Source organism: Artemia franciscana, chromosome 13 (genome assembly GCF_032884065.1).
Source record: "Artemia franciscana chromosome 13, ASM3288406v1, whole genome shotgun sequence".
Lineage (NCBI taxonomy): Eukaryota > Metazoa > Arthropoda > Branchiopoda > Anostraca > Artemiidae > Artemia > Artemia franciscana.
The window spans coordinates 32,717,911-32,745,472 of record NC_088875.1 but is presented as its reverse complement, the minus strand read 5'-3'; the positions used below and the strand labels follow the sequence as shown (position 1 = coordinate 32,745,472).

General features: G+C 34.0%; 1 protein-coding gene across 3 annotated transcripts in view; it reads right to left on the bottom strand.

Moving 5' to 3' along the window:
* LOC136034814 (uncharacterized) overlaps window positions 1-27,562 on the bottom strand; it is a 47,404-nt gene that overhangs the window by 10,183 nt on the left and 9,659 nt on the right. For 2 of the 3 annotated variants that reach the window (XM_065716247.1, XM_065716245.1), the window contains 7 exons: window positions 26,223-26,326; window positions 24,030-24,191; window positions 19,671-19,839; window positions 14,602-18,849; window positions 10,441-10,542; window positions 5,109-5,230; window positions 710-2,866 (listed from right to left, as the gene is read on the bottom strand). In XM_065716247.1, the coding sequence (XP_065572319.1) occupies window positions 710-2,866; window positions 5,109-5,230; window positions 10,441-10,542; window positions 14,602-18,849; window positions 19,671-19,839; window positions 24,030-24,191; window positions 26,223-26,326 (7,064 nt within the window). The remainder of the gene's footprint in view (window positions 1-709; window positions 2,867-5,108; window positions 5,231-10,440; window positions 10,543-14,601; window positions 18,850-19,670; window positions 19,840-24,029; window positions 24,192-26,222; window positions 26,327-27,562) is intronic. The other variant, XM_065716246.1, reaches the window with a different exon arrangement.

The window sequence follows — 27,562 nt, the reverse complement described above, 5'->3', positions numbered from 1 at the left end:
ATCTAGTACACTCCCTTGCCCTCTCCGAATCCTGGATAAATCTGTTGCCCCTTACGCCCCTAGAGCGTGTAAACCTGAAAACTATATTTTACGTACTGTATATTTAGGCAGGTGTAGGATAGAACCTAACTTCCATTACAGGCTGTAAAATACAAAAGAGTTAGTATCTATTTAACATTGTTTCAGTTAAAAGAATTAAGAAATTCACAGCATATGTTAGTAGTGACAATGAAAGCATCAGTCCAAATTGAGCCTTTTGGGCAACAGACAGCACTCAGGTTAAAAAAAAGACAGGGACAAATCACAATCATTTCTTCCCATAAAAGTCTTCTTTCTTGTATAATTGTTTTTTCTTGTAAGGAGTTAAATAATAAAGGGATATTACAAAAATACCTCTGGTTATGTATCAAAGGGTCTTTCAAAAATGGACCTTCCACAATTGTAATAAAATAGGTTTGCGATATTAAAGCTCATACGATGCATGCTGTAAATCAACTAAGTTTAAAGGCTGGATAATTTTTTTAGATGTAGTCTACGATACTGTTGCCTGAAAGACCCACCAATACATAGCACAGGCATATGTCATACAGAAGAATGTAATTTGTCAAGATTAAGACAGACTATTTTAGGAAGGTTTTTTTATTTTGAGAGGTTAGAAATCCTGAGAGCAGTTACATTCGCCACAAAAGCTCAATAGATTGATGCTCACATTTTCAATTTCAGCTTGAACTTCAGGCTCCTCTTTCGACCGTGCTGCTACGACAACTTGTTTCGTTTCAGGTTTTATGTCTTGAGATGAAATACTTGTATTCTGTTGGTGATCTTCATGCCCTGATTCAGTCATAATTTCATCGTTTTCAACTTCAGGCTCTTCTTCAACCTGCTTTGGACCTTTTATTACAAGTTCAGTAATCTCCATAGACCTTCCAAAAGAAGCTGTTTTAAATTTATCATTGCTTTGGTCTTTCAGAGAATCTTGTCGTAAATTAGTCAAAAACTTTGTCGAGACTGAAACTTTTTGTTCATTATTATCATCATCGACGCCGTCGTCCTCAAAGCCAGCACTTTCATCAGTTGGTGTAATCACAAGCTCTGGAGCGTTATTTTGCATCGGTTTTAGTTCTAAGACTATTGGAAGTTTAACTCTGCGAATAGATGTACAAGTAGGTACATTTTCGTCCGTAAGCAAGTTATCAGATTTCAGCAAAATAGAGTCCATTTTATTTTCTGATGGTGCCTCTTCGAGAAATTTTTCATCTGTATCTTGTGTATTGGCAGATGATATTATATCAAATGCTGTATCCTCAATGAATCCCTTGGTTTGGCTCGTTTTTGTCTCTGAAGATTCTAACTGAATACTTCCTGGGCTCTTTTCTTGGCTATCACCTTTAGTAATCGTAAATTCCTGTTTACTGTCAATAAATGATGTTATATCAGGTGTCATATTATCTATAGCTCCTTCTGTTTTTTCTGACTTTGCCTCAGAAAATTCTAGCTGAATACTTTCTCCACTATCTATCTGATAGCCAAATTTGTGCTTCTCGGCTTCACTTGCTTTTGTATCATTTGCAATGAAACTTTCAGTTTCTCTCAAATTAATAACGGTTAAATCAAGTTCTTTTACATTTTCTTCATTATCCTTATTTCTTATTATTCTGCTAGTTTTGTCTTTTTCATCATTAACTAGTTTTGGAATCTCTTCGCTTGTTCCATACAATTTAGAATCTAAGCGAAGAGTCGGTTGTTCTTGTGTTGATCGGGACAAGTTGAATGATTCAAGAGGCTCATCAGCACTTAACGATTCGCTTAGTATTGCCCTTCTTCTGTACTTTCGTGCTTCGTCCGCTGCTCTCATGATTTCATCCACTGAATCAGCTCGTGGTGGAGTACCCCTTTTTGTTGCTAGTTCTTTTTTGACATCGTGCAAGGCTTGCTTAAGTTCTTCATCACTTGGCTCTTCATCTTTCTTTTCTGACCCATGCTCACCTTCAAATTGTGTATCTATTATAGCTGATTTAAATTTAACATTGACACCCATATCTTCGTTGCCATTTCTACACTCTGGACTCTCTTCTTCTTCTGGTTCATTGTCATTATATTCGTAACTTTCGATAATAAGCTCCTGTGGTGGAATATCAGAGAACCTGACCTTTGTTAATCTTTCTGGATACGATGGTACTGTTTCAGCATCAAGGTAAGATAGGCTAGTTTCGTCACCAAGCTCTAGCTCAACTGACCCCTCTTTCCCTTCAACTGCCTCACTTGGCATTGTTAAATCGTCTGCTTCGGTTATATCATCTTTTTCCATTTCTTGTTCTGGCTCAGAAAATGGATCAGCTAAAATTTCCATCCCTGTTACCGATATTGTCATTTTACCACTGAGGACTACTGGTGCTGCTTCATATTCTGACTCGTCTAAATCAAGCTGCTCAATAGGTAGTGCTTCAGCACAGCATTCGGCCTCTGAGATAAGTAGCTGGGAATCAGATGGGACCAAGGCATCAAGCAAAACTGACGAGATTTCTCCTTGTGGTATGCTTTTTGTTTGTGCTTGTAATTGTTTAATGGGTAAAAGGCTTTCATGTAGCTTCCCTCCATTTTGCAGCTCTGCAACTACTTCCATTCCAACAATTGATATTTTTGTCTCTGAAGTTGCCACAGCGTCTGAGCCGAATGGCATTTCAGATATATTTTCAAGACTTTCCTGGGCTGGGTCTACATCAGTTGAAAGTTCTGGTTGAAGCGTTGTGTCAAGTGCTTCTTGGTTTGACAAAATTTCACTTACTGCTTCTAATGTGTTTGCAGCAATTATTTTTTCTAGTTCTTTTTCTGCTTGTTGAAGACGCTTTTTAGTGCCAGACAGATCCTATGATGTGAAAAAACATTTATATAATATCTAAATTCAAAAAATACATATATATATCGTGTATCATCAAGTGGGCATTAATATTGCACAAGTTAAAATTCCTAATCATCCTAGAATTTAGTTTTAGGTATAACATGTGTCTCTAGAAATAGAAGTAAATAAAGAAAAAAATAACTCGCAAACAACAACCTAATGCATAAAGATATCAAAGGTGTTTTTGGCTAGTAGGATTAAAAGACATTGAAAAATAGCCCACACTTGTACTCCAGTGATTACGAATCACATGTTTAAAATATTGGTTGACCCATATCAACATAAGAGGGTAAACTTTGATTTCAGTAATAAATACTGCATCGTACACCATTTTTTCCATGACACACTTGATAGCTGCAGTACCTTTTTTGTACATAGAATTACGTGTAAATCGAGTTCCGAGTAACATTTTCTATGGTAACACATATTAAATTCAAACCCATTTAAATATAAATTTACTTAAGGAAGGTCAATTATTTTATAAATCACGTATTTAAATCTAAAAAAAAGTAAAGCCAGTAACATATCTCCTTTTTAACTTCCTCCTTTTTTATTTTTTAGGAAGTCAATTGACTTGGCTTCTAAACAGAAAAATTCAATCTACTTGATAATGATAAATATGATCAATAATGATCGCATAATGATCAAATTTCTGTAAATATTTACCTAATCAAAACAACCATCCAAGAAAAAATCAATTTAAATAAGATCTTTAAATTCTATCTAGCCTGTTTGTAATAACGAGGTGCTATTAAAGTGTAACATGTGCTAAAACTAACCGAAACAAAAAAAAAACAGAATATTAATAAAATAGTTTACTTTCCAATATGATTTAAGGTACATATTATGACATTTAGAATGAGGCGTGAATAATTAGGATGAGGCAGTGGTATAAAAATCTAGTGGTATCGAAGCAATCTTGTTATTTTTTTTCAATTTGTTCCATAAAATTAAGAAAAGGGTATACGAAAAAATCAATTAAAATACCGAAAAAAGCTATTAAATCAAATTAGGTGATAGAAGTCAGAAAAATCTTGGGTGAGTAGAAATTAATATCCCTTAATAGATTTATCCTTTATATCCTTTGACATCTTTGAATAGATTAATTCGATATATTTTAGTATCGATTAATTTGATATCTGATAAGACTTTTCTATCGCCAACCGTTTTCGCATAATGATTTTTTAGTATTTAGTGGAATAGTTGATATCAACATAGCAGAAATTAATATATTAACTGATGTTAAGACAAATCATAAAATTCACTAAAGAGACAAAATAAAAATCTTGTTACCATTGTAAAACCATTTTAGATTCAGCGCAAAGATCTAGAATAAGAAATATCTCTAAATACTAAAATAATATTTTCAACAAAGTTAAAACATCTATTCACAGAAAAATTTACGACATAACAGTTCGCAACATTGACAGAAACGTTCTAGTTGTTTATTTGAATTAGGCATAAAATTGTTTATTAGAATGTTATAGATCTAGCCATCTCAACGCTTACATGGATTTCTCTTATCATTTCACATTATTTTGTTGCCATTTTCATATTAAAATTTGTTTTGAAATTAATTTACAGCTCCATAATCATTTCACACAATCCCATTGGTGTCATAGTTATTAGTGTTTTTCATAAATGATATAATGCAGTGTAGTTAATGGTTAATATTTGCCATTGAAAAGATTAGGTTTGCTTAAGTATGTCAAAACTGCAGGTGATTTTCTAAACCAGGTATTTATAAACGAACAGGATTTTTATTTCTGTTCTACTGCTTTAACAAAGTGAAAATATGGAACTGAAAGCTGTGAAGTCTGACTTGGAGTTTAAGTACCCGAGAGAGAGGATGTACTCTTATGATAAGGTTAATATTGAAACTGTCTTCAGCCGAAAACTTCTATTCCAGTGCCAATTTCGTCTAAAATGTTGGAAGAATACGCTTAATAAATTTCTTGAAGATTTGTATATATTTTTACTGATATAGCTGCAAAACACTGAATTTTTCCTATCCTTTTTTATCCAACAAAAACTACATATACCCAAGAGCTGAGTAAATTTAAAGAGGAAATTACCCTTATGGGGGTGACAAACTTTTCCCCCCAGTATTGTGGAGCACCGGAGAGCATAATTTTGAAAAAAAAGTTCCTAAATTTTGGTAGAATCCAAGCCTTAAGCAAATCTCTATGTGTTGGCATTTGGCACTTACTTTTTCGTATTGATCCTTTGTTAAAAGTTTTTCAGAGACTGATCCCATTTGGGCAACAATTCTTTCCATAGCTGCTTCTGTTTCTTCCAACCTTTTTCTTAACAGATCCATTTCCTGCTCCTCTAGTAAGGTACAAAGATATCAGTACAACATCAACACTTAGGAACAGACAAAAGTTTATCACTTTTGGTGTTAATAAATAAAAGTCGTTTTTAAAAACTACTTTTTTTCCAAGGGTACCATATATCTTACGGGTGTCGCGAAATTTCAGAATTTTGAATATAGCTGGATTTCAAGAGGGGGGTTAGAGCAAATTTCCAATCGGTACCCCTTCACAGTCACTCGTCAAGGTTGCAACAGTAGCTACAATCTAACAAAGGACAAACCACGGCCCATAGTTGCCAAAAATCAAAAAATGCGGTCTGAAAAAACACGAGCTAGTGAGAAAAATTGCCAATTGTACTTGATTCAGGAATGGTAACTATTATCTCGATTAGTTTTAATAGTAACATATTGCTGCAAAGACAAAGACATGTGAATTTTCAAAACTAGCCCAAAGCCCTTAAATATGGAGACGGACCGAAACAAAAATTACACCATTAGAATTGCAATTGCCAAAAATCGCTAACAAGAAACTTACAATCCTGTAAGTCTCTTCCTGAACAACGAGAAAAATCCATTTTTTGCATAGATAGCACTGATGTGTCTTCCTTTTTCTCCTCTTTCTCCTTGTTCTTTGCTAGCGGGTACTGAACATCATGCACAGCTGTTTAAGGACCCATTCTAAAGGAAATTGTTATATCTACGTGCTTTTGTAATTAACAAAGATAATGTTAAAACATGAAATGGATTTTTTGACAAAAAACTGGTTCTTCGTATACAAGATGATGTTATTTTAGGTATAATTTCATATCTGAGCGACTGCTGACTGATTCCCTTGTGATCGTTCTTTACTATACTGCAAAGAATTGTCATCAATAGCTCTATATCATTTCAATAATTTAGCTTTTATTTTGTCGTTTCGTCATTTGATCCGTAGCTAATTTTTAAATGAATCAAACCTAAATTCAAAATTGGCACTTTAGAAAAGCCTCGATATGGTATGAGTCTAAGGTAATGAAGAAGTCATAGTTACGAATATGCCATTATCTGGGATTTATATTAAGGGAAAGAGTGAACTCTCTGCTTCCCCTCGCGGGCACCAGTGGTGCAAAGCTGTGCGATTCCTAGTCAATATTGTCGTTTCTGTTTTGCCTTTGGGCTAATTTGCTTAATTAAGTGTATTTTATTAAACGGAATACTGTAATAAACCAACTAGCTTCATTCAAAATTGTTTCAAAAAGTTCTTGGTAACGAACTTGATTAAAGAGCGATACAGAATAATCGTAATCGATACTCTATCAAACAAAATTATCAAAAGGATCGGCTTTTCATCAAAACTAAATATGTAAAAATAACCAGCCATCAGAAGTTAAATGCCCAAGAAAATTTGCTCTATTTTCAAAAAGGGAAAAAATACACCCAAAAGGGTAAATAAAAAAAACACACACCATCAAATCCAGCGTATTAAAGAACCTGATTACAGAGTTTTTTAGGACCTTTACATAAAAATGAAGAATTTTTCATTTTTTTCGAGGGGAAAAATCACAGATGTGATGATTTGTTTTTTATAAACCCAGGGGTAGCTTTATGGCACCAATAGTCATGAAACAAAGGAAAAAGGCTACTTCGACCCAAATTAGTTCTAGTGTCCCTTGGCCCTTTTAAGTATAAAAAAACATCGCACCACAGCAAAATGATGTTTTCTGCATTTTGCGGCGCAGAACAACAATTGCCGCCCAAAGAGTGCCACAAAGCCATCGAATGAAAATTCGGAGATAGCTAATCAACTAAAGGTAACGAAAAACTATATAATGAGCTTTCAGGCTCCAGAGACAGTTCTGCCGCGGGGGGCTAATTCGTCCCTAGAGGTGCACGAAGTAAATACAAAATGAACACTTAATAATGTCATTTATTTCAAAGCTTCATTAAACTAATTTGATTTATTTGATGCACATCCAACGTTGTAAAGGAGGGCTGGGGGTTTTTCTGTAGGTGGCGGGAGTGTGCTTGAACCTCAAAAAGATGCATTTTTAAACCAAATCGCTACCTCTCCGTAGGCTTTCAGGTAAATAAAAATGAGATTGGAAGGGAGGGGGAGATAAAAATGGTAAAATTCTAGTTTAGTGACTTCTTGCTATCTTGGAAAGGGGTTAGGTTAGGAAAATGAAACATTCGGGGGTAGGTTTACTGGCTAAAGTATATCCCATGAAGGTATTTTAAAGTACCCACCTTCACTCCTTCTCCCTCTAGAGGGCCCTGAAATTCACTTACATGACTGGTCTATACCTATTGAAATTTGACAAAACAACATTTTACCTTAATTTTCAGTTACCAGTTTCTTTTTCCTTGCCTTTAGTTCTGAAAAATGTAATTCCTGTTATTTGAGTAGAATTCTGAGCCATATCAATGTTTTGTTTTCAAAATTTAGGAAATGTATTTGCATATCTTTAAAACCTTACAGATTGGGATTGAGTTAAGTTGTGAAGCTGAAAATAATTTTGTTGTACTTCATTCAAGCAGAAGATCTATTTTGAAAGGTTTCACTTTTATAACACACATATTTTTAAAGGTCATCAAAGGTCAGGACCCTCTAGAGGGAGAGGGAGTGGAGGTAGGTACTTCAAAATACCTTCCCTGGACATACTTTAGCCTGTAGACCCGTACCTGAAAGTTTCATCTTCCTAACCTAACCCCTTTCTGAGATAGCAAGAAGTCACTAAACTAGAATTTTACCGATAAAAATTAATATAGTATACCTCTTGATTCCCAATTTTGCTTTTGAATTCACTGGTAATAAGGGGGCTGCAAGGTGGTAGTGTCCCTCTTATAGCAAACAATCCTTTTCTTTTTAAGATAGAAGATTAAAATTTGCTTGCTTAGCCATACAAAGGGAGAAACATTATGAGTGCCGTCAAAAAATATTTGTCGGGGATGGCAGGGAGTCAGAGAACTCGCTTTGTGTATCCACGGAAATGATGATCCTATAACTAATTTTTGATGTTTCAGACCCCCCCCCCCCCTGCTGCAAAATATTTGGAAGAGTGCATTTATTCAGGGATGATTCTAATTCTCAAAAACATTGATATACGAGTTTTCAACTTGAATGTAAAAACGGGATTTAAAGAAGGGAGTAGTAATATCTCATATTAAATGAGGCTTGGGTCGAACACTTCTAAGTAAAAAGATAAAAAAAAAAAAATCAATCCTTGTCAATAGAAACCCAAACTGTAAAGGAAATTTTATTATAATGTATGCAACAACAAAATAAGTTATCCTTCGTGATTTTAAATATGTACAATGTCTTAAATTTAATATCCTTATTATTTACATTTCCATATGAACAATTGTTATAATGATTATGTAGCTAATTTTCGATATTTCAGAGCCCCCCTCCCGCCAGTAAATATTTGGAGGGGTTAATTTTTTTTACCGATGATTGTCATTCTCAAAACATTGTTACAAGAATAATCAAGTTGAATGTAAAAACGGGGGTTAATCTTTTTCTTTGTAACATAAAATATTAATTTCGCTTGCTTACAACCACAAAGATGTGGGGTGCATGTCAGAAAATACTTCGAGGGGAGGGGTCAAAGACATCATTTTGTGAACCGTGGACATAATGATCCTATAATTAATTTTTGGCACTTCAGGTTTTCCTTCCGCCGGCAAATATTTGTAGAGGCGCGTCTTTTGAGGGATAGTTGCTATCCTCAAAGACTTATAATATGAATATTTGAATTGAAAGTGAAAACTGGGTTAAAGCAGGGCGTAGTAAAAAATAGTTTACTCATGTTTTTCTTAAGCCTGAGAAATATCTGTATATATTGTATCAAATTCTTTGAAATCCACCTTTTCAGTATACATGAATGAATGAAAATTTGTATTGCCCATAAAAACAAACAAAGGTGTTAAAATGCACTAAATAAGAAAAACAGAAAATAATCAACATTACATACAAAAACACAAATAAAAGATACAATAGCACTTAATCAATACCTGGGAAAACACACGAGACTGATCTAGCCTTACAAAAAATCATTCAGGGTGAATCTCAGCTGCAGCCACGGGTCCAATAAACCATAAGCGGCATTCAGGTGCCTGTTTCTTTTTACCACAAGGAGAGTTCCCATGAGAAATTTCGCATATCTACAGTACATAGAGCTTAAACTTTTTTGTCAGGGCAAGTATAGGTGTTTCAGAACGGGGAAATTAGAAATGACATGCGAGAGAGCAAATAAGTTACAGACTCTTGCTTCGCAGCAAACAAGAAGTCCAGATGCTTTTTGCAACTTTTTACCAAGATGTGCAAGCAGGAAGGAGCAGCATCTTTTTACCAAGATGTGCAAGCAGGAAGGAGCAGCATCTTTTTACCAAGATGTGCAAGCAGGAAGAAGCAGCATCTTTTTACCAAGATGTGCAAGCAGGAAGAAGCAGCATCTTTTTACCAAGATGTGCAAGCAGGAAGGAGCAGCATCTTTTTACCAAGATGTGCAAGCAGGAAGGAGCAGCATCTTTTTACCAAGATGTGCAAGCAGGAAGGAGCAGCATCTTTTTACCAAGATGTGCAAGCAGGAAGGAGCAGCATCTTTTTACCAAGATGTGCAAGCAGGAAGGAGCAGCATCTTTACGTATGTATGAAATATGAGTTCATATACTTCTAGACTTGACTTTTTCGCGCTTCGACAACTTTGCACAGGCTAGACTAGAAGACTTTCATATTGAAATTCAAAAGGGGCCAAAAAACTAAAGCACACCTACTAAATCAAAGACCTGTGACAAAAGGAGTATAAACAGGGTTGCCATTACACTTTGTTAAACTCACTATTTACTGGCAAAAAGTACTCCAAGACTAAACAATATACTATCTTTGACATTTTTAAAAATTTTAGGAAGAAATTTGGTAAAAACATTAGAAATGTTCTGCCCGTGGCAACCATAAAAATAAGCTAAAAATATAAATTTCTACACTCAAAGTCAGAAGGTGTTAAAAAACACACCTAATAGTTTACAGATCAGATAGCAAAAGAAATTTTAGTACACTTAGGCGCTTTGAGTTTTTCAAAGGAAAAGATCTAATTGTTTAAGAAAGCATTTTTTCAGAAAACTCTTTTCTGAATTCAAAATGAAACCGGATTCTGTCTAGTATTCGTCTGTTTTACTGAATTTATTCTTAGTTTTTCGCTCTGTCTATGACCACCCTGATTACAGATTAGGAAAAAAAAACACTTACTCTGTTTCTTTAGATCTTCCAATTTTTTCTCGACTTGTTTTTCACTGGCTAAAACTGGTGGTTGAATTAATTCTTGAACGCAAGTACCAGAACAGCATTTACCTGCATGCAAACGTGCGGTTAATTAGCGACTATTTCTAATTAAAATTATTGTATCTAAGCTCAAATGTCGCTGAACTCGTTCTTGCCTATTAAAATGCATTCCACGTCTGGTTGACCAATTTAAAAGTAACATCTTGTATTTTAAAAGTGGTAGGTTTGCATTTTCTTTGCGGACGATTCCGAATGGATAAAGTTTTCCTTAATTATAAATAGCTTGGAAAGATATTATTCAATACATGTTTGGGTTGGATATTATTACTTTTAAATATCACACTTTCGCTTATGAAGTAACATTACATTTTTAAATATAATCGAAAGTTTTCACTTATTCAATTATTATAGTAACGAAGTAGAAAAATACTTGCCAACTAATTGTAATTGACCGGTTTGATAAAAAAAAAATGCTGAATTCCCCACCTAAGTCTAAGAGACATAACTAAAGAAATCTCAATGGTATATCGAGTGCACCTTAAGCCGTTTTTTAGAAACTTGTCCGCTTTGTGCCCCTTTGGCTGTTGAATGATCTATTTTTGGTCTTTTATACATAGTTTATGCTGGTTTGCCCATTGGAGGGAATGAGTAGGGGTCGATTTTTTCGCTAGATTTGGAAAAATCTTTTTGTTTTGGTATTTTCACTTAAAAATGCTTGTTTCTGGAATACTAAATGAAAAAAAAAATGTTATCCCAAGTATTCCATTACAAGTAAATAGACGCATATCTTACACTGTGCACGATGTCACAGTATATGTTGATGAGCCGCTAATTACCCCACAGAAAGTGTTCTAGCAGGAAAATCTAACTTTTCTAGCTGCAACTGTTTGTTAGAAAACATCTTCTAATAGTTTCTTGCTACAATATGAAAAGCCAAAAGTTTTCACTGGCCATTTATGGTTTTATGATTTTCGTGAAGAATGACAGGGTTTTCGAAAAATATATTTTCAGGTTTTACAAAATAAAGTTATTAGACTACTAGGAAATTATGTCCATGGTGAAAATGATACAGTTAATTGCTATAGGAAACTTATGATCTTTAATGTTAGCCAACTTCATGATTATCAACTTGCTATATTTGTATTTCAGAGTATTTATGGTTTGTCCCCTGAAATTTTTCGTCAAATGTTTATAAGGAATTCTTCATACCACAGTTATGAGACTAGAAATACGGATGATTTGGTATATGAGTGTCGCAGCTCTCAGAGGGGAAGTTTTGGTCCCAAGTTTGCTGGACCAGTAGTGTGGAATTCTTTACCAATGAGTATAAGGTTATCTGAAAATGTTAGCCAGTTTAAGAGTAGACTGAAGAATCACCTTCTGAGTAGAAAATAAATAAATAATTTAAATTGGATGGCTTATTGATTTGTTTTTTTAAGTGTTGTTGGTTGTTTTTTTTTTTTTTTTTTTTTTTTTTTTTGTTTTTTTTTTTATTCTTTGTTTTCCTGTTGTTTTCTTGTTCCCAATTTTTTTTTTTTTTTTTTTTTTTTTTTTTTTTTTTTTTTTTTTTTTTTTTGTTAATGTTGTTGGTATTGGTGCTCATTAATGTTTATCAGCCACTACTAACAAGTCTCTGACTTTCTAAAGTGGCTGATGTGGTTTTTTTTTGTATATTGATGATATGTATAATAAAAGTGTCTCTCTCTATAAAAAAAAAAAAAAAAAAAAAAAAAAAAATTCATCCTTAAAAGATTCTTCAGTTCATTCTAAAGAAAAAGAGAAAAGTTCATTCCATGAAAGTAAGAACCCTTGCTTAATAGGGGTTACTTTTATCATTAAAGTAGCTTTTATGATAATACAGATACCTAAATGTCAACAATTTTGTAGATCCCACTTCAACTCCTTAATTTTCAATATTTTGATTTAAAAAATTGTTTTTGAAGAGAATGCAAGGTGCATAAATGATGTTTAGCACTAGACCTTATAGCAAGATTTCAAACGTGTAAAAATTAAAATAAGGAAATATTATGTAATATTTAGAATCGCTATATACATTCATGCGTGTGTCTAAAAGGTCTTACTATCAGTCTTTACGCATTTTTCGCGAGAAAGCCATTAATGGGATGCTTAGTTTAAAAACCTTCAATTCTAAAGTGTATGTTTCTTGCCAAATGCATTCGATTTTATTGATCAAAAGTAATTTGGGAATACGGAATCCACCAGAACAATAATTGACCACCGTCATTACTGTAGCTTCCAATAATTAATCTTGATTCACAGACTTATCTTCTTGTTCTTTCAAACTGTTTTCAACTGTGAAAAAAAACACCTTACTAAAAACACCTACTCTTGAAATCTTTCATACAGTTTAATGTTTAAGATACAGTCAGTTAGTCGGGTACCCAAAACAATCAATAGGAATGCTTCAGAACCCTAATTAACCACCGTTATTACTATAGCTTCCAATATTCTAATCTTGATTCATAGGCTTATCTGCTTGTTCTTCTAAACTTTTTTCAACAGTGAAAAAACACTCTGTGCCTTGTCTATTCTACTCTCAAAATCTTCACAATACTTGTTTTCGTAAATAATAATACTACCTAAATAGGACAAGCTCGCCACTTAATCTATCTTCTCGTTCCCCAACATCACCTTTTCTCCTTCACTTATTCCCAATCTTAGCAATTTAGTCTTCTTAACATCAATTTTTAAAATTATTCTTGCATTCTGAACTCTCTAAACTTCTAAAAGCTAATTCATTTTGATAATATTTTCATCTAGGATGCTTAAATCATCAATATAATCTAATTCTAGGAGAGTTTCACTTCTGTGTTTAATTCTTTGGTTTCTCATTAAAAATATTGTTATAGGGAAAGGTGATTCTACATGCAGTATAAAAAATTGACAGCATCTAACCTTGCAATTGTAGCAATTTTTCAGGAAATAGACTCAAATTGTTGGATATTATTCAGTATAGAAATAAATAGCAATTTATATTTGTTTTTTGCTTATAGAGTCATACTCCAAGAGTCCATTTTAATTCCTAGAATCAGTTTGCATTCCAATAACTGCACGGTGAATCTTAAATTCAAAATTTGAAAACAGCCTCATGAATAGGCAAACGACTCTGGGTTTTGTAGCAACAATTTGAAGAGAAAGTTTGAATTCATTTAGCGCTAAAATTATTGTAATTTTTTCGAAATTTTGTATTGAACGCAAATGACCTATTATTTCATAATGAACGATCATATGCTAAATATATTGTAGCACATTAAATGAAAAAATTTTATATTATTTAAACAATAGTTGCAAGAAGCATTAATCTACAAAATGATGGGAAATTTATGGAACATCCTATCTATGAACAACCTAAAAATCTAGTAAAAAGAGAAAAAAAAGTTGGAATTAATATATTCTCTAAAATAATGTTAGTAAACTGTACAATAAACTGTTAGTAAACTGTTCAATTAATTGTGTTTGGCTTCATTACAGAAATTATGGTACACCGAGATGAAATATTCTCTTTTATGTACTTCTAGTATAAAGTATACTTATACGAGATAACAAAATATAAGGTGACAATTTCAGATTTTACAAAAGAAAAGACTAATTGCCAAAAGTTTAGTGTAAAGCTAGATACATTTCTGAAATATAGATATTGGCTGAAATTACAGGGGAAGAGAGTTTACATACACAGAAAATTGTTTGCCGACATAAAAGTTTACGTTCAAAATTCAGCTCATTTGCTTTGCTATGCCATTTTCTACATATTTGAAGATAAGATAACTTTTATCTTGAGTGCCTTTAAATGAATAAAATTCATGTTTCTTACCCCATTTATTCATTTTTCTGACTGAAGACGCTCTAGAATTTTATGACTCATACTTTATTTTTTTAATCTATGGATAATTCATTCTTCCAGCATAAATGCCGGGAGTAATATTCTTACCAGTATCTTTTCACGTGAACAAGCATAAAACATGCAAAATATGGCAAAGAAAAAAGCAAAAGAAATATACCCATCGACAGAATCAATGTGATGGATTTCAAAGCGTTAGTCCATTAATTATTCAAACAATAACGATTAATTTATGTTTATTAGCGTTTTCATTCCAATGCAATATTTACCGTATTTGCCCTGAGATTCAGGCCTCAGCTCTTCCTCCACTTCTGCAGAATCCCCTTCTTCTATTCCATTCCCAGAGACTTCCGTATAGATGCTTGACGTTTGTGTCTTTCCTAGATCTTCATTTGTTTCCACATTTGTTTTCACGTCATAAAGTGGGGCAACAAGATTTGTGACTTGCTTCTCCAAGAACTCGTATTCAGATGGGAATGACTCATTTAAGATTAAATCATCAAGAGGCTTGTTTACCTCCGAGGTTGAGCATATATATTCGGTAGATTGTACTTCATCATCTTTGGCATCCTTTACAAGAGTTTCCATTTCTTTTTTGACATTTTCGAAAGCTTCATTCTGCTCGTCTTTCATCACTTCCATATTGGTAATCATATCGTCAATATTGCCCTTCCTATCATCTGATATTGCTTGCTCTAGTAAATCTTCAACACAGCCAGAGGCATTATTTTTGATATCACTTACGTATGCAAAGGCAACCGCTTTTTCAATAACTTCGTCGACTTCAACTGGCTCTTTGCCGGAAGAAATTTCATGAAAACTTGGTTTTACAGTAATGGCCTCGGACTTGGTCCTCACTGGAGCATCTAAAAATGTTGATACATTGCATTCGATCATTTCTTCTATTTCTGTCAATCGATCATCATCTATTAATCCTGTACAATCGGTGGTTTTATTTATTTGGTCTTTCGTTCCAAAAGAAGTCATATCATGTGTTTCTCTTCCATTTCGGTCATTTGGTTCTTTTTGAGAAATTCCATCCAAATTTGCCTCGTTCATTATGCTCGAAGCGTTGCCTGTGGTCTTTATGTCGTAATCTTTGTCTTTCTCCTTTGATTCAATAGCAGGCATAACATTTTGCGGCTTTTCACCAGCTTCAGGTGTTTTTGTGATAAGATCCTCAAGCGAAGAAACACGGTTGACTTCCAAAAGTAAATTTTCATTTGGTTCTCTAGTTGTTTTACGATCTTCCGGTTCTTTTTTCATTACTGAACTTTCTGTTAGTTCAGTATCTAGTGAACCCGCGGTTCCTGATTCTATTTTACAGCTTACTTCTGTACCTCGTTCAAATTTACTCTCGCTTGTATTTTGTTGTCCATCTATATTTGGCTTAACAGTTCTATCAGTAGACGTTAGATTTTTCATTTCCATATCATCAACCATATCAACTTTTAATTGACTCGCAGTTTCGTCATTTTCTTGTTCAGCCTTGCTGTCTTCCACAGAAATTACTCCCAGTATTTCCCCATAATTATCATTAGAAGAGCTGAGCTGCTCTGCGTCTTTTAAAGATTCAGCTTTACTGCTTTTAGTTTTATATTTTTCTAAAAACTGATTTGAATCTGTAGGATATTCACTTTCATCAGTCCTTGGGTCGTCCCCGATATCATATCGGTGTTCACAATCCTTAATCTCTGAAGGACATGGTTTTAAATCTTGTCTGCAAGAAGATTTAATGTCTTTGGACTGGTTTTCCTGATCAACCATTTCTACCGTATCAGTTTCGTTGTTATGACAAGACTCAGTTATACCTTCATCTGCTGCTAAAGCTTCTAAATCTTTATTTCCTTCTAAAATAGTTACTATATCTTCCGTTTGAACTACAGCCAAATCTTTTTTAACCTCTGTGTAACCAATGTCGATATTTTTAGCTTGATTTTCTTTATTTCTTATATCTAAAATGCGAGTTTTTTCATCATCATTACTTTTTAGTTTATCAGGCTGACTCAATCCATTGTCTATTCTTATAGCTTTTAACTCTTTATTTGGTTCAAGATCAGCAACTGTGTCTTCTGGTGTCATCGAAGCCAAATGATTAATTTCTTCTCTGTAGCCTGTTTTGTTATCTTCAGGGTGTTTGTCTTGATGAATTCCTTCAAAGACTTTAGTTTCTTCTTTGTCACCAGCGTTCACTTCAGTAGATACAGCCATTGAATCATTTGTAGCTTGTTCATGTAACTTGTTATCAATTACAAGATCATTCACTGAATATTCCACTTTAATTGAACTGAAATCGCTGTCATTTTCTTCCACATTTGATTTGCTTTCTTTGACTGGGTCTTCAGACTCCATAGTTGTAGTTGTGTCCAAAACTACTGCTTCTCTCGGTCCCGTTAAATCAGTGTCTTTTCGTTTTTCAAGGTCATTGAATGTTTTCGCTTTAGCGTTATCTCCTAAAATTTCAGTTCGGTTTGAGCTTTCAAAAGATTCTAATTTACTTTTTTCTACTTCAATTTGATCTGGTTCATTAATATTTGGGTCAGTTTCATTTTGAGAGTCTATTTTAGTTAATGCTGAAGAAACAATCAATTCTTTTATTTCAATTGAAGGCCTTTTTTCGGAATTTACTAAACCTAAAGCTGTACTTTCTTCTTCCGATAGTACTTTACATTCTTCATTTGGTATGGAAACCTCAAAGAGTGGCACATCTTCAGTTTTCTGTAAGTGACTTGTTAGGTCTGCTTCAGTAATTGGCTGTTGCATATCATCACAGATTAATTCCTGATCTGCAGATTCGGTTTCTTGAGGCTTGGTTTCAGCTGGCATAGGATCGATCATTGTTTTTTCGCTATTCTTGGAAGACAGCGTTTCTTCTACTTTCTCCTCATCAGTACCATGGTCATCCAAGTATTGAGACATTGATTCTTCAAAATTACCTTGATCTTTCGGTAGTGTTATTTCACCTATTTCATGCTCTTTATCAGTGCTAAGCAAAGAAGTAGCTTCATTCAGTTCTGAAGATTTCTCAAGATCAGTGCTACAATACTTGGGACTGAGATCTTTTGCTCCTCGGTGTACTTCCACAAGCTCTTGATCCTCACTTTGTACTAGATTATTATTTTCATTACTGCTCGGTTCCCTATAAGACTCAAGCATAGTTGTTTGTTCTTGCTCATCAATGTTTTCGAAATTTTTAATTTGAATTTGAGAACATGTCTTTTCATTATTTTCTTCTTCCATTCTGTTTGAATTGAAAGGTTCAGTTTCTTCAAGATCGTCAAGATCGGTAGTAATTATAGTCATGGACTCTGGTAGGCCAACAATTGGATCTTGACTGGGGCTTAAAAGAACCTTTTCATTCATCATGACAGAATCTTCTTGTTTACTAACGCATATTTCTTTTAACCTATCACCAGTATCATCTAAAGCTTCATTTCCAATGTAGGTATTTTCTTGCTTTTCTGTTTCTAATCTCTCAATATTTTCGACCTTGGCTTTTAAATTAGTCATATAGGTTATTTCCTCAGTATCTCTTACAACTTCAGGAGTAGAGGTGATTATTTCCTCATCTTTATCATCTCCATCATTTTGACTGTAGGGTATGTTATCAATTGCTCCAAGTTCCTTATTAGGTACATCAGGATCAGCTTGTGTTTCAGTTACCGTTATTACATTTTCATCTTCCGATGTCATTTCAACCTTTTTGTCGACATTCTGGACTTCCTGTATTTCTGGTAAATTTGATTCAACTTCCTCTTGTTCACGATTTGAAGGACTCTTTGATAGGCACATTATTGTATCTTCATTTAAGGCATTTGTCTTCATTTCACCATAATATTCCTCGTCCCGTGTTGGTTGGACAGATTCTTTTTCAACGTGCTCAATTTTTATTGGCTCAGCTCCTGGCAGATTATTTGCAACTTGTTCAGGTGCAACAAGCTGAGCTTCTGTCGGACCGTTTACAGTTTGCTCAGTTATTACAGATTCAGTTTGCTGCAAATTATTCTCAACTTGTTTAGTTGTGACAGGATCAGCTTCTGGTAAATCATTTACAGCTTGCTCAGTTGTTCCAGGCTCATTTTCTAGCGGATCATTTACAGCTCGCTCAGCTATTACAAAATCTGTTTCTGGTATATTATTTAGAACTGGTTTAGTTGTTACAGGCTCAACTTCTGGTAGATCATTTACAGCTTTCTCAATCATTACCCACTCAGTTTCTGGCAGATTGCGCACAACTTGCTTAGTTGTGACAGCCTCAACTACTAGCAGATCTTTTACAACCTGCTCAGTTGTTACAGACTCATTTTGCGGTAGATCATTCAAAACATATTCAGCTGCTAGCGGATCCTCTTCCAGTAAATCATTTACAACTTGCTTAGTTGTTAAAGACTCACTATCTGGTAAACCATTTACAACTTGCTCGATTGTTACAGGCTCAGTTCTTGGTAGATTATTTACAGTCTGCTCAGTTGCTACAGGCTCAGCTTCTTGTAGATCATTGGAGACGTCCGCTGAGCCTGGTAAGGGTTAAAAAAGAGATGTAAACTGAACAATAAAGTCAAATATTACTAAAACTTGTATCAGGTTTAATTATTTACAAAACCCCTAAATGTTTCTTCAAACAGAACAACGCTAGTGAATGCTATAAACTAAGAGGAACATCAAATATTATTAAAATAAAAATGCAATAAGCAAAATTGCAAATAGTTTTCGTGCGAGTTAAATCGACCTAAAATGACGGCAAAACTTTGATTTTGAGCGATTTGAAATAGAAAATTTCAGTCGGAAAATTAAAAGAAAGTAAAAATTCTATAAAAGTACTTGGTAATCCGTTTCTTCATTGTTTTGACTTGGCTAATATTACTTTTCAACAGCGTGTTGTCATAAAAATTTAAAGCCCCAATTTTGACAGAAAAAAACTCGCAAAATTTGCTTCAGTTCCAAGAAAAAAAATTCTAACTAACTGTATTTTCCATGTTTCACGTTCATAAGAGCAAAGTTATACAATACTTTTATTTACTAATATATTGTAAAAAGAAGTTTTATAGCTTCCATTGGCATTGATACTCAAAATAAGATATATAATAAACAATAAACGGTTGTTCTTGCATCATTAACGTCACCTACTGAATTGTCACAAAAGCAAGACAAAAGTTACGGGAATATTCACAACGAGTTTGAGTATGTCTATGTATATAGCAGAGGCCAAAAAACTTTGATTTCGTGCCGTTTGAGAATCTTCAGAATAAGATATGTTCCAACTAAAACTAGATTCTTAGCATAAAATCCAAGAAGCGGTCCTATCTATTTTTTTATCTCAAAATTACATAATGCTTACCAATTAAATTGGCTGTACTTTCAATATGCTGCATTTCATCTGAAGTAGTACGCGCCATTTCGGTTTTTTCATCTATTTTTCCTTCGTAGAGGAATTTTCGGTGCTCTGGATCCATGCCGAAATCTTTGATTTTTGGCTCCTCAGGCTCCGTTGGTTTTTTAAAAAGAACCTGGAATAGTACAGCATTAGTCGATGATAAATACTTAAATGATTCTTATTCTACTTGCATAATTAGTAATGTAGGTAACTTAAAACCAATCACTAATCTGAAGCAACTAGAAATTCTATGCAACGGGTACCCGACGTCCAAGGGCAAGCAAGTATGTATGATTATAGGTATTTACACACAGTAGAATGCCTTCAGGTTTCATCAAAAGTTGACAAAATCTAAATTTAGGCATACCTACTTCGTTTTATCTCACGTTCAAGCAGTTGAGCCAGAAATTTCAGCATTTTTTCAGGGGGTTTGTGTTTGGGAGGAGGCAATTATTTTTTTTTTCAGTCCTAAAAACAAATATGCTACAGCTTTCTCCTTTTTTCATCCTATCGTCTGACTCGCTCTTCAGCTTGTTATCTAAATAATGAAAAATCATCCATTTAGAGTCAAAAATCCACTTATTTCTTTAGAAATTCATTCATTTTTGCTAACTTTTTCTTCTAGAAATTTTCGTTTGATGTAATAGCTTCAAATAAATTCTTTTCTATTTTAAAACCAAATTGTCTTCTAATTTCAAGCGAGAGATTGGAAGAGAATTTCCATTTCTCTGGATATTCCAATATACTTTTTATTACAAAAAAGGGACTCTAATCTAAATAATAGACATCCTCCATCTAGGGTCAAAAATCAACTTATTTAGTATCACCTATCATCTGTTAGGTATAAGAATTGGACGAAAATTTCCAAATTATTTATACGATAACTTGTATTCAATTTGGCAAAGAAATTTTTAAGTTAATCTTCTTGATTAAAGTTTTATTAAATTTTTAAAGTATAATCATATTTATATGCCTATTTTTTTATTATATTTTTTTTATATGCCTATTTATTTTTATTACACTTAAAGTATAATGCCTATAAACATTTTGATTATTCTTACTTTGTTTACAAAATGAAAATAAAACAAGTAGCTAGTAGGTACAAAAAACCGTTTATAATTATTTATGTTTCAATTATTTTATCTTGCTTTATTACGTGTTTGCATGATTCCACTGCTTTCCATTCGTCACATCTTGTTTCTTTTTATTTTTTGTCTTTGAATGCATGTCTTCCAACCGTGTATTAATATCTTTGCGTTATCGCTTATACCCTAATCTCTGTTTCATTCCTTTTTACACTTTAGAATGCAATGTACTCTAATACAATGCTGCTACTACTACTAACAGCTCACAGAAGTATCAAGCCGCCTGAGGCCAATATAGCTACACAAGCTCCTCCTCCATCCAAATCTCTCCAAAGTCTTCCTCTTTACACACTCTCAAGAAGTTCTCATTTCCCTTAGATCTTTCCTTATGACATCCTCTCACCCAATTCGAGGGCGACCTGCTTTTCCTTTGGCCTAGGAAGGTTGTCCGACAAGGACGATATTGGTCAATCCATCATCCTTCATCAGCAGAGCTTGTCCTAGCCAACTCAGTCTTTCTCTGGTTATAGTCCTAGAAATCAGGATTGACTGAGATTTTTCGCACAGCTTACAGTTTGAGACACTTCCGTCAGTCGGATACCCAAAACCATCTGTTGGCAATTCTCTCTGGAAAACAATCTCTCTGGAAAACATCTAGGAAATCATCCTCCATTTTTTGAAGCACCCAAGCTTCAGAACTACACCTGACAACTGTAGCTTCTAATAATTGTAATATTGGTACGCAATTGTATCTTCCTATTCTTTCAAACTTTATTAACTGTCAAAAAAACACTCTGGGTCTTGACTATTCTATTTTTAACCTCTTCACTCCACCCACCGTCTCTACTAACCCCTAGGCAAGTACAACTGTCGACTTGATCGATCTTGTCGTTACGCAAAATCACCTGTTCACTTTCACTTATTCTTAGTCTTCGCGAATCGGTATTCTTAATACTAATTTTCAAACCTATTCTGGCACTCAAAACTCACAAAACTCTAAAAGTTCATTCACTTTTGCTAGCACTGTCATCGAGGAATTTTCATTTAATTTAATAGCTTGAAATAAACTCTATTCTATTTTTAAATCACAATTGTCTGAAGAGAATTTTCATTTGTCTGGAACTTCTACCTTTTTTTTATTAAAATAAAAGGGACTTTTGATCTTGGTTTTTCTTACCTTTCCCCTTGAAATATCTTCTACAATTTTGCCACACAGAAGATTTTTCCATGTTGATCGATTCGACCCTTCGTACTATAGGTTAAATCCAAATATTTGAGTCTTTGAAGCAGGGACTCACACAGGGGAAGTGGGTTATCTGGTTTGAACATCCCCTCTCCCAAAAAAAGAACAAATTCTATGTGAGACTTGTAAAAAGTACTAAAATTTCATTTTTGTCACGTTTTGCAAATTTTTTCTTTTTTTTATATAAAATCCTCCCAAATAAAAATCCTTGCCCTGCTTTGAAGTAAGCACTCAAATGTTTTCCTATAATGTAACTTCGAAGTTAGAAACTTCTTTGGAATATGATTGACTTCATTTGGATGTTACAAATCTTCTTTGTTAATGTGGTGTGGTCAAAACGAAGCTTTTGAAAAGATATTGAAAATCCACTTATACTCTTTCCCAGATTCCAAGGAAAGAACAAAAGCGTTTCATTTTCTTGCTAATAAAATGAGTTGTTTTAAAAAATGGCTCAATTTTACTGTGAAACACCATAAAGGTTTATAAAGCATGATTTAACCTGTAGCGTTACGAAGCCTAAGCTTTGGAAAATTATTAGTAGCCAGAAATAGAACTCTCCAAATTTCCCGCAGCAGAAGCCAAGAGAGGCCTCTGGAAGATCGAAGACACAACTGAAATGAACACTTTTGTAAAAGAAAAAAAAAAGTCCTTCTTTCACGAAGATGTTTTGTCTACTCCACCCTTTCCGGTTTCCTGCTCCCCTTAAAAAATTGTGGAGGGCAATCTTAATAATCACTGGAAGTCCTTTTTGAATACAAAAACAAGATTCGGAAGGATACTCATGGAAATTAGATGTTAATTCTTGATTTACTTGCTTCCAGAGAAATAAATGGAAAACTAATACAAGAAGTCATATTAGAGGGTAATTTGTTACCAGGAAGGGGAGGGAGGTCTATCCACCTGATCTCTCCACAGTTGTATTATTGTGTATGCAAATGCTGAAAGTTGATTTGCTAATTCGAATATATTTTGACGAGTGTTCCATGGATGTGTTGTTTTTTCTCTTTTGGCAGCATCAAGCGATAGAAATATCCTGGCAAATATTCTATCTTTTCAATTGGTAGCTAGATCACAAACATAATAAAACTGTCTCTTGTCTTCATAAGAGATAAAAAAAAATAAACTATAAGATGGGTTCAATGGTTCAAGTCTAATAGTTAATTTTGCTTGATGATCACAGCTTCACCTAAGATAATTCATGCTAAACTGGAAATATGAAAAATTGCAATATTTAGTTCACCTCCTATCTAGATCAAGCTAGCGATTTCTTTCTAAAGGCAAGGACGAAGAGGAGTGGTCAATGTACCACTGCCTGAATTACAGCAATAAAGTGAATAGATAATAATTTATTTCTCAACTATATAATAATTTCAGCCCATTTTTCTACAGCGGCGCACACCAAAATGAGCGATTTGAAACCCAGGCTGGTGCCCTTTAGGATCTAACATCGGGGTAGCAGTTTCCTAATTTCGGTACCGGAAGGCGGCTAAAGTGGGCATAACTGCTTCCTAATTGTGGCACCCTACGAAATCCAATAGAACGACTTTATAACAAACAGATATGTAGCTAGAGGTGACAGCGACCCAAACCATACAAATAGAACTTAGTTTTATTTTTTACTGATAGACTAGGATATGGATATTCTTTATTAATAATTCTATTGCTATTTAGTATATATATAGAACAATTGAAATGCTTTTAAGATCTTGCTTTATTTTCAATAATAGACTAGAATGTGGATAACTCTTTAATTCTAATTCTATTGCTATTAAGTATATAAATAGAACAACTGAAATGCTTTTAAGATCTATGGCAGTCAAACTTTTTGGCATGAGCTATTACAGCTGGCACTCAGTCAGTTTGCCAATATTTCAAAATTACTAGTCGATCTCGTGCTTGCCTATTTCTTCTTATAGATTCTTAGTCATCAGCAGCTATGATAGGAAATATAATCACAAATGCAATCATTAATCTTATTAGGAATCATTTCCTTACCTTCATAACTGTATAAACAAAGAATACAATAATTCCAATTGTATAAAGTGGCATTAGGATGTTCATTGCTCCTCCTCCTCCAACAGCTATTCCTTTTTTATTATTGCCAACATGAGCACCTGCTCCCATTGGTGGTCGCATTCCGATTGGTGGCCTACCATTCTAAAAGAGAGAGTCATTTTATTTTCATATTGCCAATTTGAGCACCTGCTCCCATTGGTGGTTGCATTTCAATTGGTGACCTACCATTCTAAAAAAGTGAGTCATTTTACTTTCACATTGCCAACATGAGCACCTGCTCCCATTGGTGGTAGCATTCCAATTGGTGGCTTACCATTCTAAAAGAGTGAGTTATTTCATTTTCTTTGCTAAACTATTAGAATTATTGTAGGAGTTTTTTTGTTATTGTATGTTCTTTACTGAGATTCCAATGACATACTGACACGATTAAAACTAAATTTAGTTCAAGTTTTCAAGGCATAAAATGGATATTGCACTTATTAAAACATTGTTGCACATACAAAAAAAAAACTTGATGAATGTCGTTGATACAGAGTAACAAATTTTCTAAAATGCTAGTGACCAGCTTTAACGCGGTTAAAAAAATTCTGAACCAAGTATTTCAAAGATGAAACTGGCAATAGCCTTTCCCGACGATAGGGAAAAAAATATCCAGTCTGCTTTACACTTTTTATCGTGAACATGTTGAAAATCTGATACACGTCTACATAAAACTCATCAAATTTTTAAGATAAAAAGATAGAATTCAGCAACCAGTTTCATATTTGTGGGATTTTTAACACGAATCTCTTGACGAGAGTAAAGTCAAATTGATCAATAAAGTTCTAGACAATGTCCATACAGAGCCCACTGAAATAATATGTAAATGAAATATCCAAGCCCGAGCAAAACGAGGTTACGAGTATAAGCGACTGAAGCTCCTCTGATGCTTAGAAAGGGGTCGCGTCTTTCTAGTACATCATGTGCTCCTTCAGCTGCCTTCATCTCCGAAAGAGAATTTTCGCCTGCGCGACCTCATAACAGCAATGGGTAGACCTATCGTAAGCTCACCTAGCTAAGACCATGCCCTTAAGCAGCGTCACGAGCAATCCCAGACCTAATAAGGTCTGGGATTGCTTGATTAGATTGTTAACTTTCGTTGAAGAGATTACACCACCGAATTCCGAGCCAAGTGAGGGGAAGGGGAAGAAGCATGCCAAGTTTATCAAATTGAGATTGTAAGGTTTAAATATTACCTTGGAAAATTACGACTATATGAACAAAGTATCAATATTTAGGCAAGTGTGGTATGCAAATAGTAAAAATGCAATATTGCTAATGTCAAAACCTAGTGAGCAAAGAATTCAGCTTGTTTGGTATTATGACTCTCATTCCTTCTCCACTCACCCCTTCTTATCATTACCAACATGGGTATTTGATCCTATTGGTAGTCACATCCCAATTGATAGTCTAACACTCTAAAAGAGGAATTGATTTTCTACTTTTATCGCAAAACTATTGCGATCATTTGCACATTTTGGCAATATTTTCAAATTCCCTTTTTTCTTTTACCACCCCAGTGTTGGTAGGATCATAGCAGTTGTGATGTTTTTCTCTTTCTCTACTAATTATACATTTTCGTTATAAAATTCAACGATCAAAACTAAAAGTTTGAAAATAAATGGTGTTAAAAGTCACTTGATGGAAAGTCAATTTTGCTCCCACAGACTGTAATTGATAAGAAAAACTAAACCAATAAAAAATAAAAATATGAATAGCGCATAGTATTATGAAACTTGTGAAACTTATGAGGAAAGGAATAACTAATGGGAATTCATGAAGCTAAGCAAACCAGTCTCCAGATGCATGAACTTCGAAAGAAAGTCAGCTTAAAATGGGTACTTTTTTAACCAAAATAAAAATTTCTTCCCGGATTAGTCAAAGTTTTGGGTGCCTAGTCCAAACCGAAGCAATATAGTCCAATGCCAATCCCTTAGGCAAAATACAAATTGTCTTCCAACAGTAGTTCAAGCTCTATGTGTCAGTAATGTCTCCCAAGAGTTTTTATCCAAATTTTTATCCAAGAGTAGTCCAGAAAATAATACCCAAAATCCAAAAGAAAATCTTTGTTCGACCGAAAACAGAAGTGAAGATGCAGTATCTATGTTTAAATTAATCAAAGTAACTTCTCACCCGAATATCTTGTTGACTTGGAAGAATTGTCCGTCCTTTTTCTTTTAATCCAGGGTGCATCACTTCTGGATGAAGGTGAGGAGGTCTTTCTGGCTTCATGTGACCTACAATCAGATCCAAGTAACAAAAAAGGTGTAAAGGAAAGCTTAGGCTTGGGTAGTCTTATAAGTCACACAGCTCTTTACCTCTCTTTTCTGTTTCTTCTTTTTTATTCTTTTTGTTGGTTGATAGCAATGTAAATATTAGTTTTTTTTTGTTTTGAAAGGGCGTTTAGCCTTATCAATTTCGCTGATGGTGGTTAATGCATTTAATTTTTTTTAAACCCTTATTGATCGATTGATTAATTTATTTTTTTTGCAGCATCTGTACACAGTAAGAACCGTGAAAAATATGACGTTTTTTGTTCTTTTTCAATTACGAACACGTGCGTAACAATTTACAGCACATTCTGTTTCATTCAGTTTTACCTCAAAGTCAATAATATAAATATAACTTATAATGATATAAATATTAAGTAATATAAATACTAAATGGATATTTCAAGCACTTAACCTTTGGATGTACTTTGGGCTTACCTTTGGCTTAGGGCTAACCTTTGGGCTTAGAATTTGATTTCATTCACGCGAGAGTATCTCCGTTACAATCGAACCATGAAAAAGGAAATGGAAGAAAACAATAGCAAAAGAAAAATTTAGTGTTGCATTCGCAACACAAGACTAAAAATAACTTTTTAAAATCTTGATGTGATTATTAGATTTCTACAGAAGAATAATTGCATATAAATTCCAAACGGGGAATTATGCAACGCCGGTTTTTGCAAAAACTAACGATATTAGTAAAATGCTGTTTGTTCATCGAGATCTTTTCTGCAAGAACATTTCTAGGAAAAATTGGCAAGGTTTTACGCTGTTGGAGATTGAACTAGTGAAGACGGATTTGAAATATAAACAGAGTCAAAAAGGACATCCTAGGCATTGTCATTTAACATTAAGAAGACAATTCTAAATACAGTATTGAGTTTGTTGATCATAATGCTTTGCGTAGGAATAACTCCTACGCAAACTTACTTACGCAAAACACTGTCTTGGAAAAAACGCAAACAAATGAATTCTGTTTACTTTAAAAGACTACAGGAACACGCAGAGGAGGGGAGAGGGTAACATTGAAGGGTCTCCGGAAGTATACACTAATTTTTTGTGTACTTCTACTTGTCAGGATTTTTTTTATCCTCACAAACCCATGACAAATTATTTGGAAACTTTTGTATAGCTTCATATATATTTTGATTAGAATAGCCTGCAGGAAAGGTAATCGAGACATAACCTTGAAATATTCTAGGA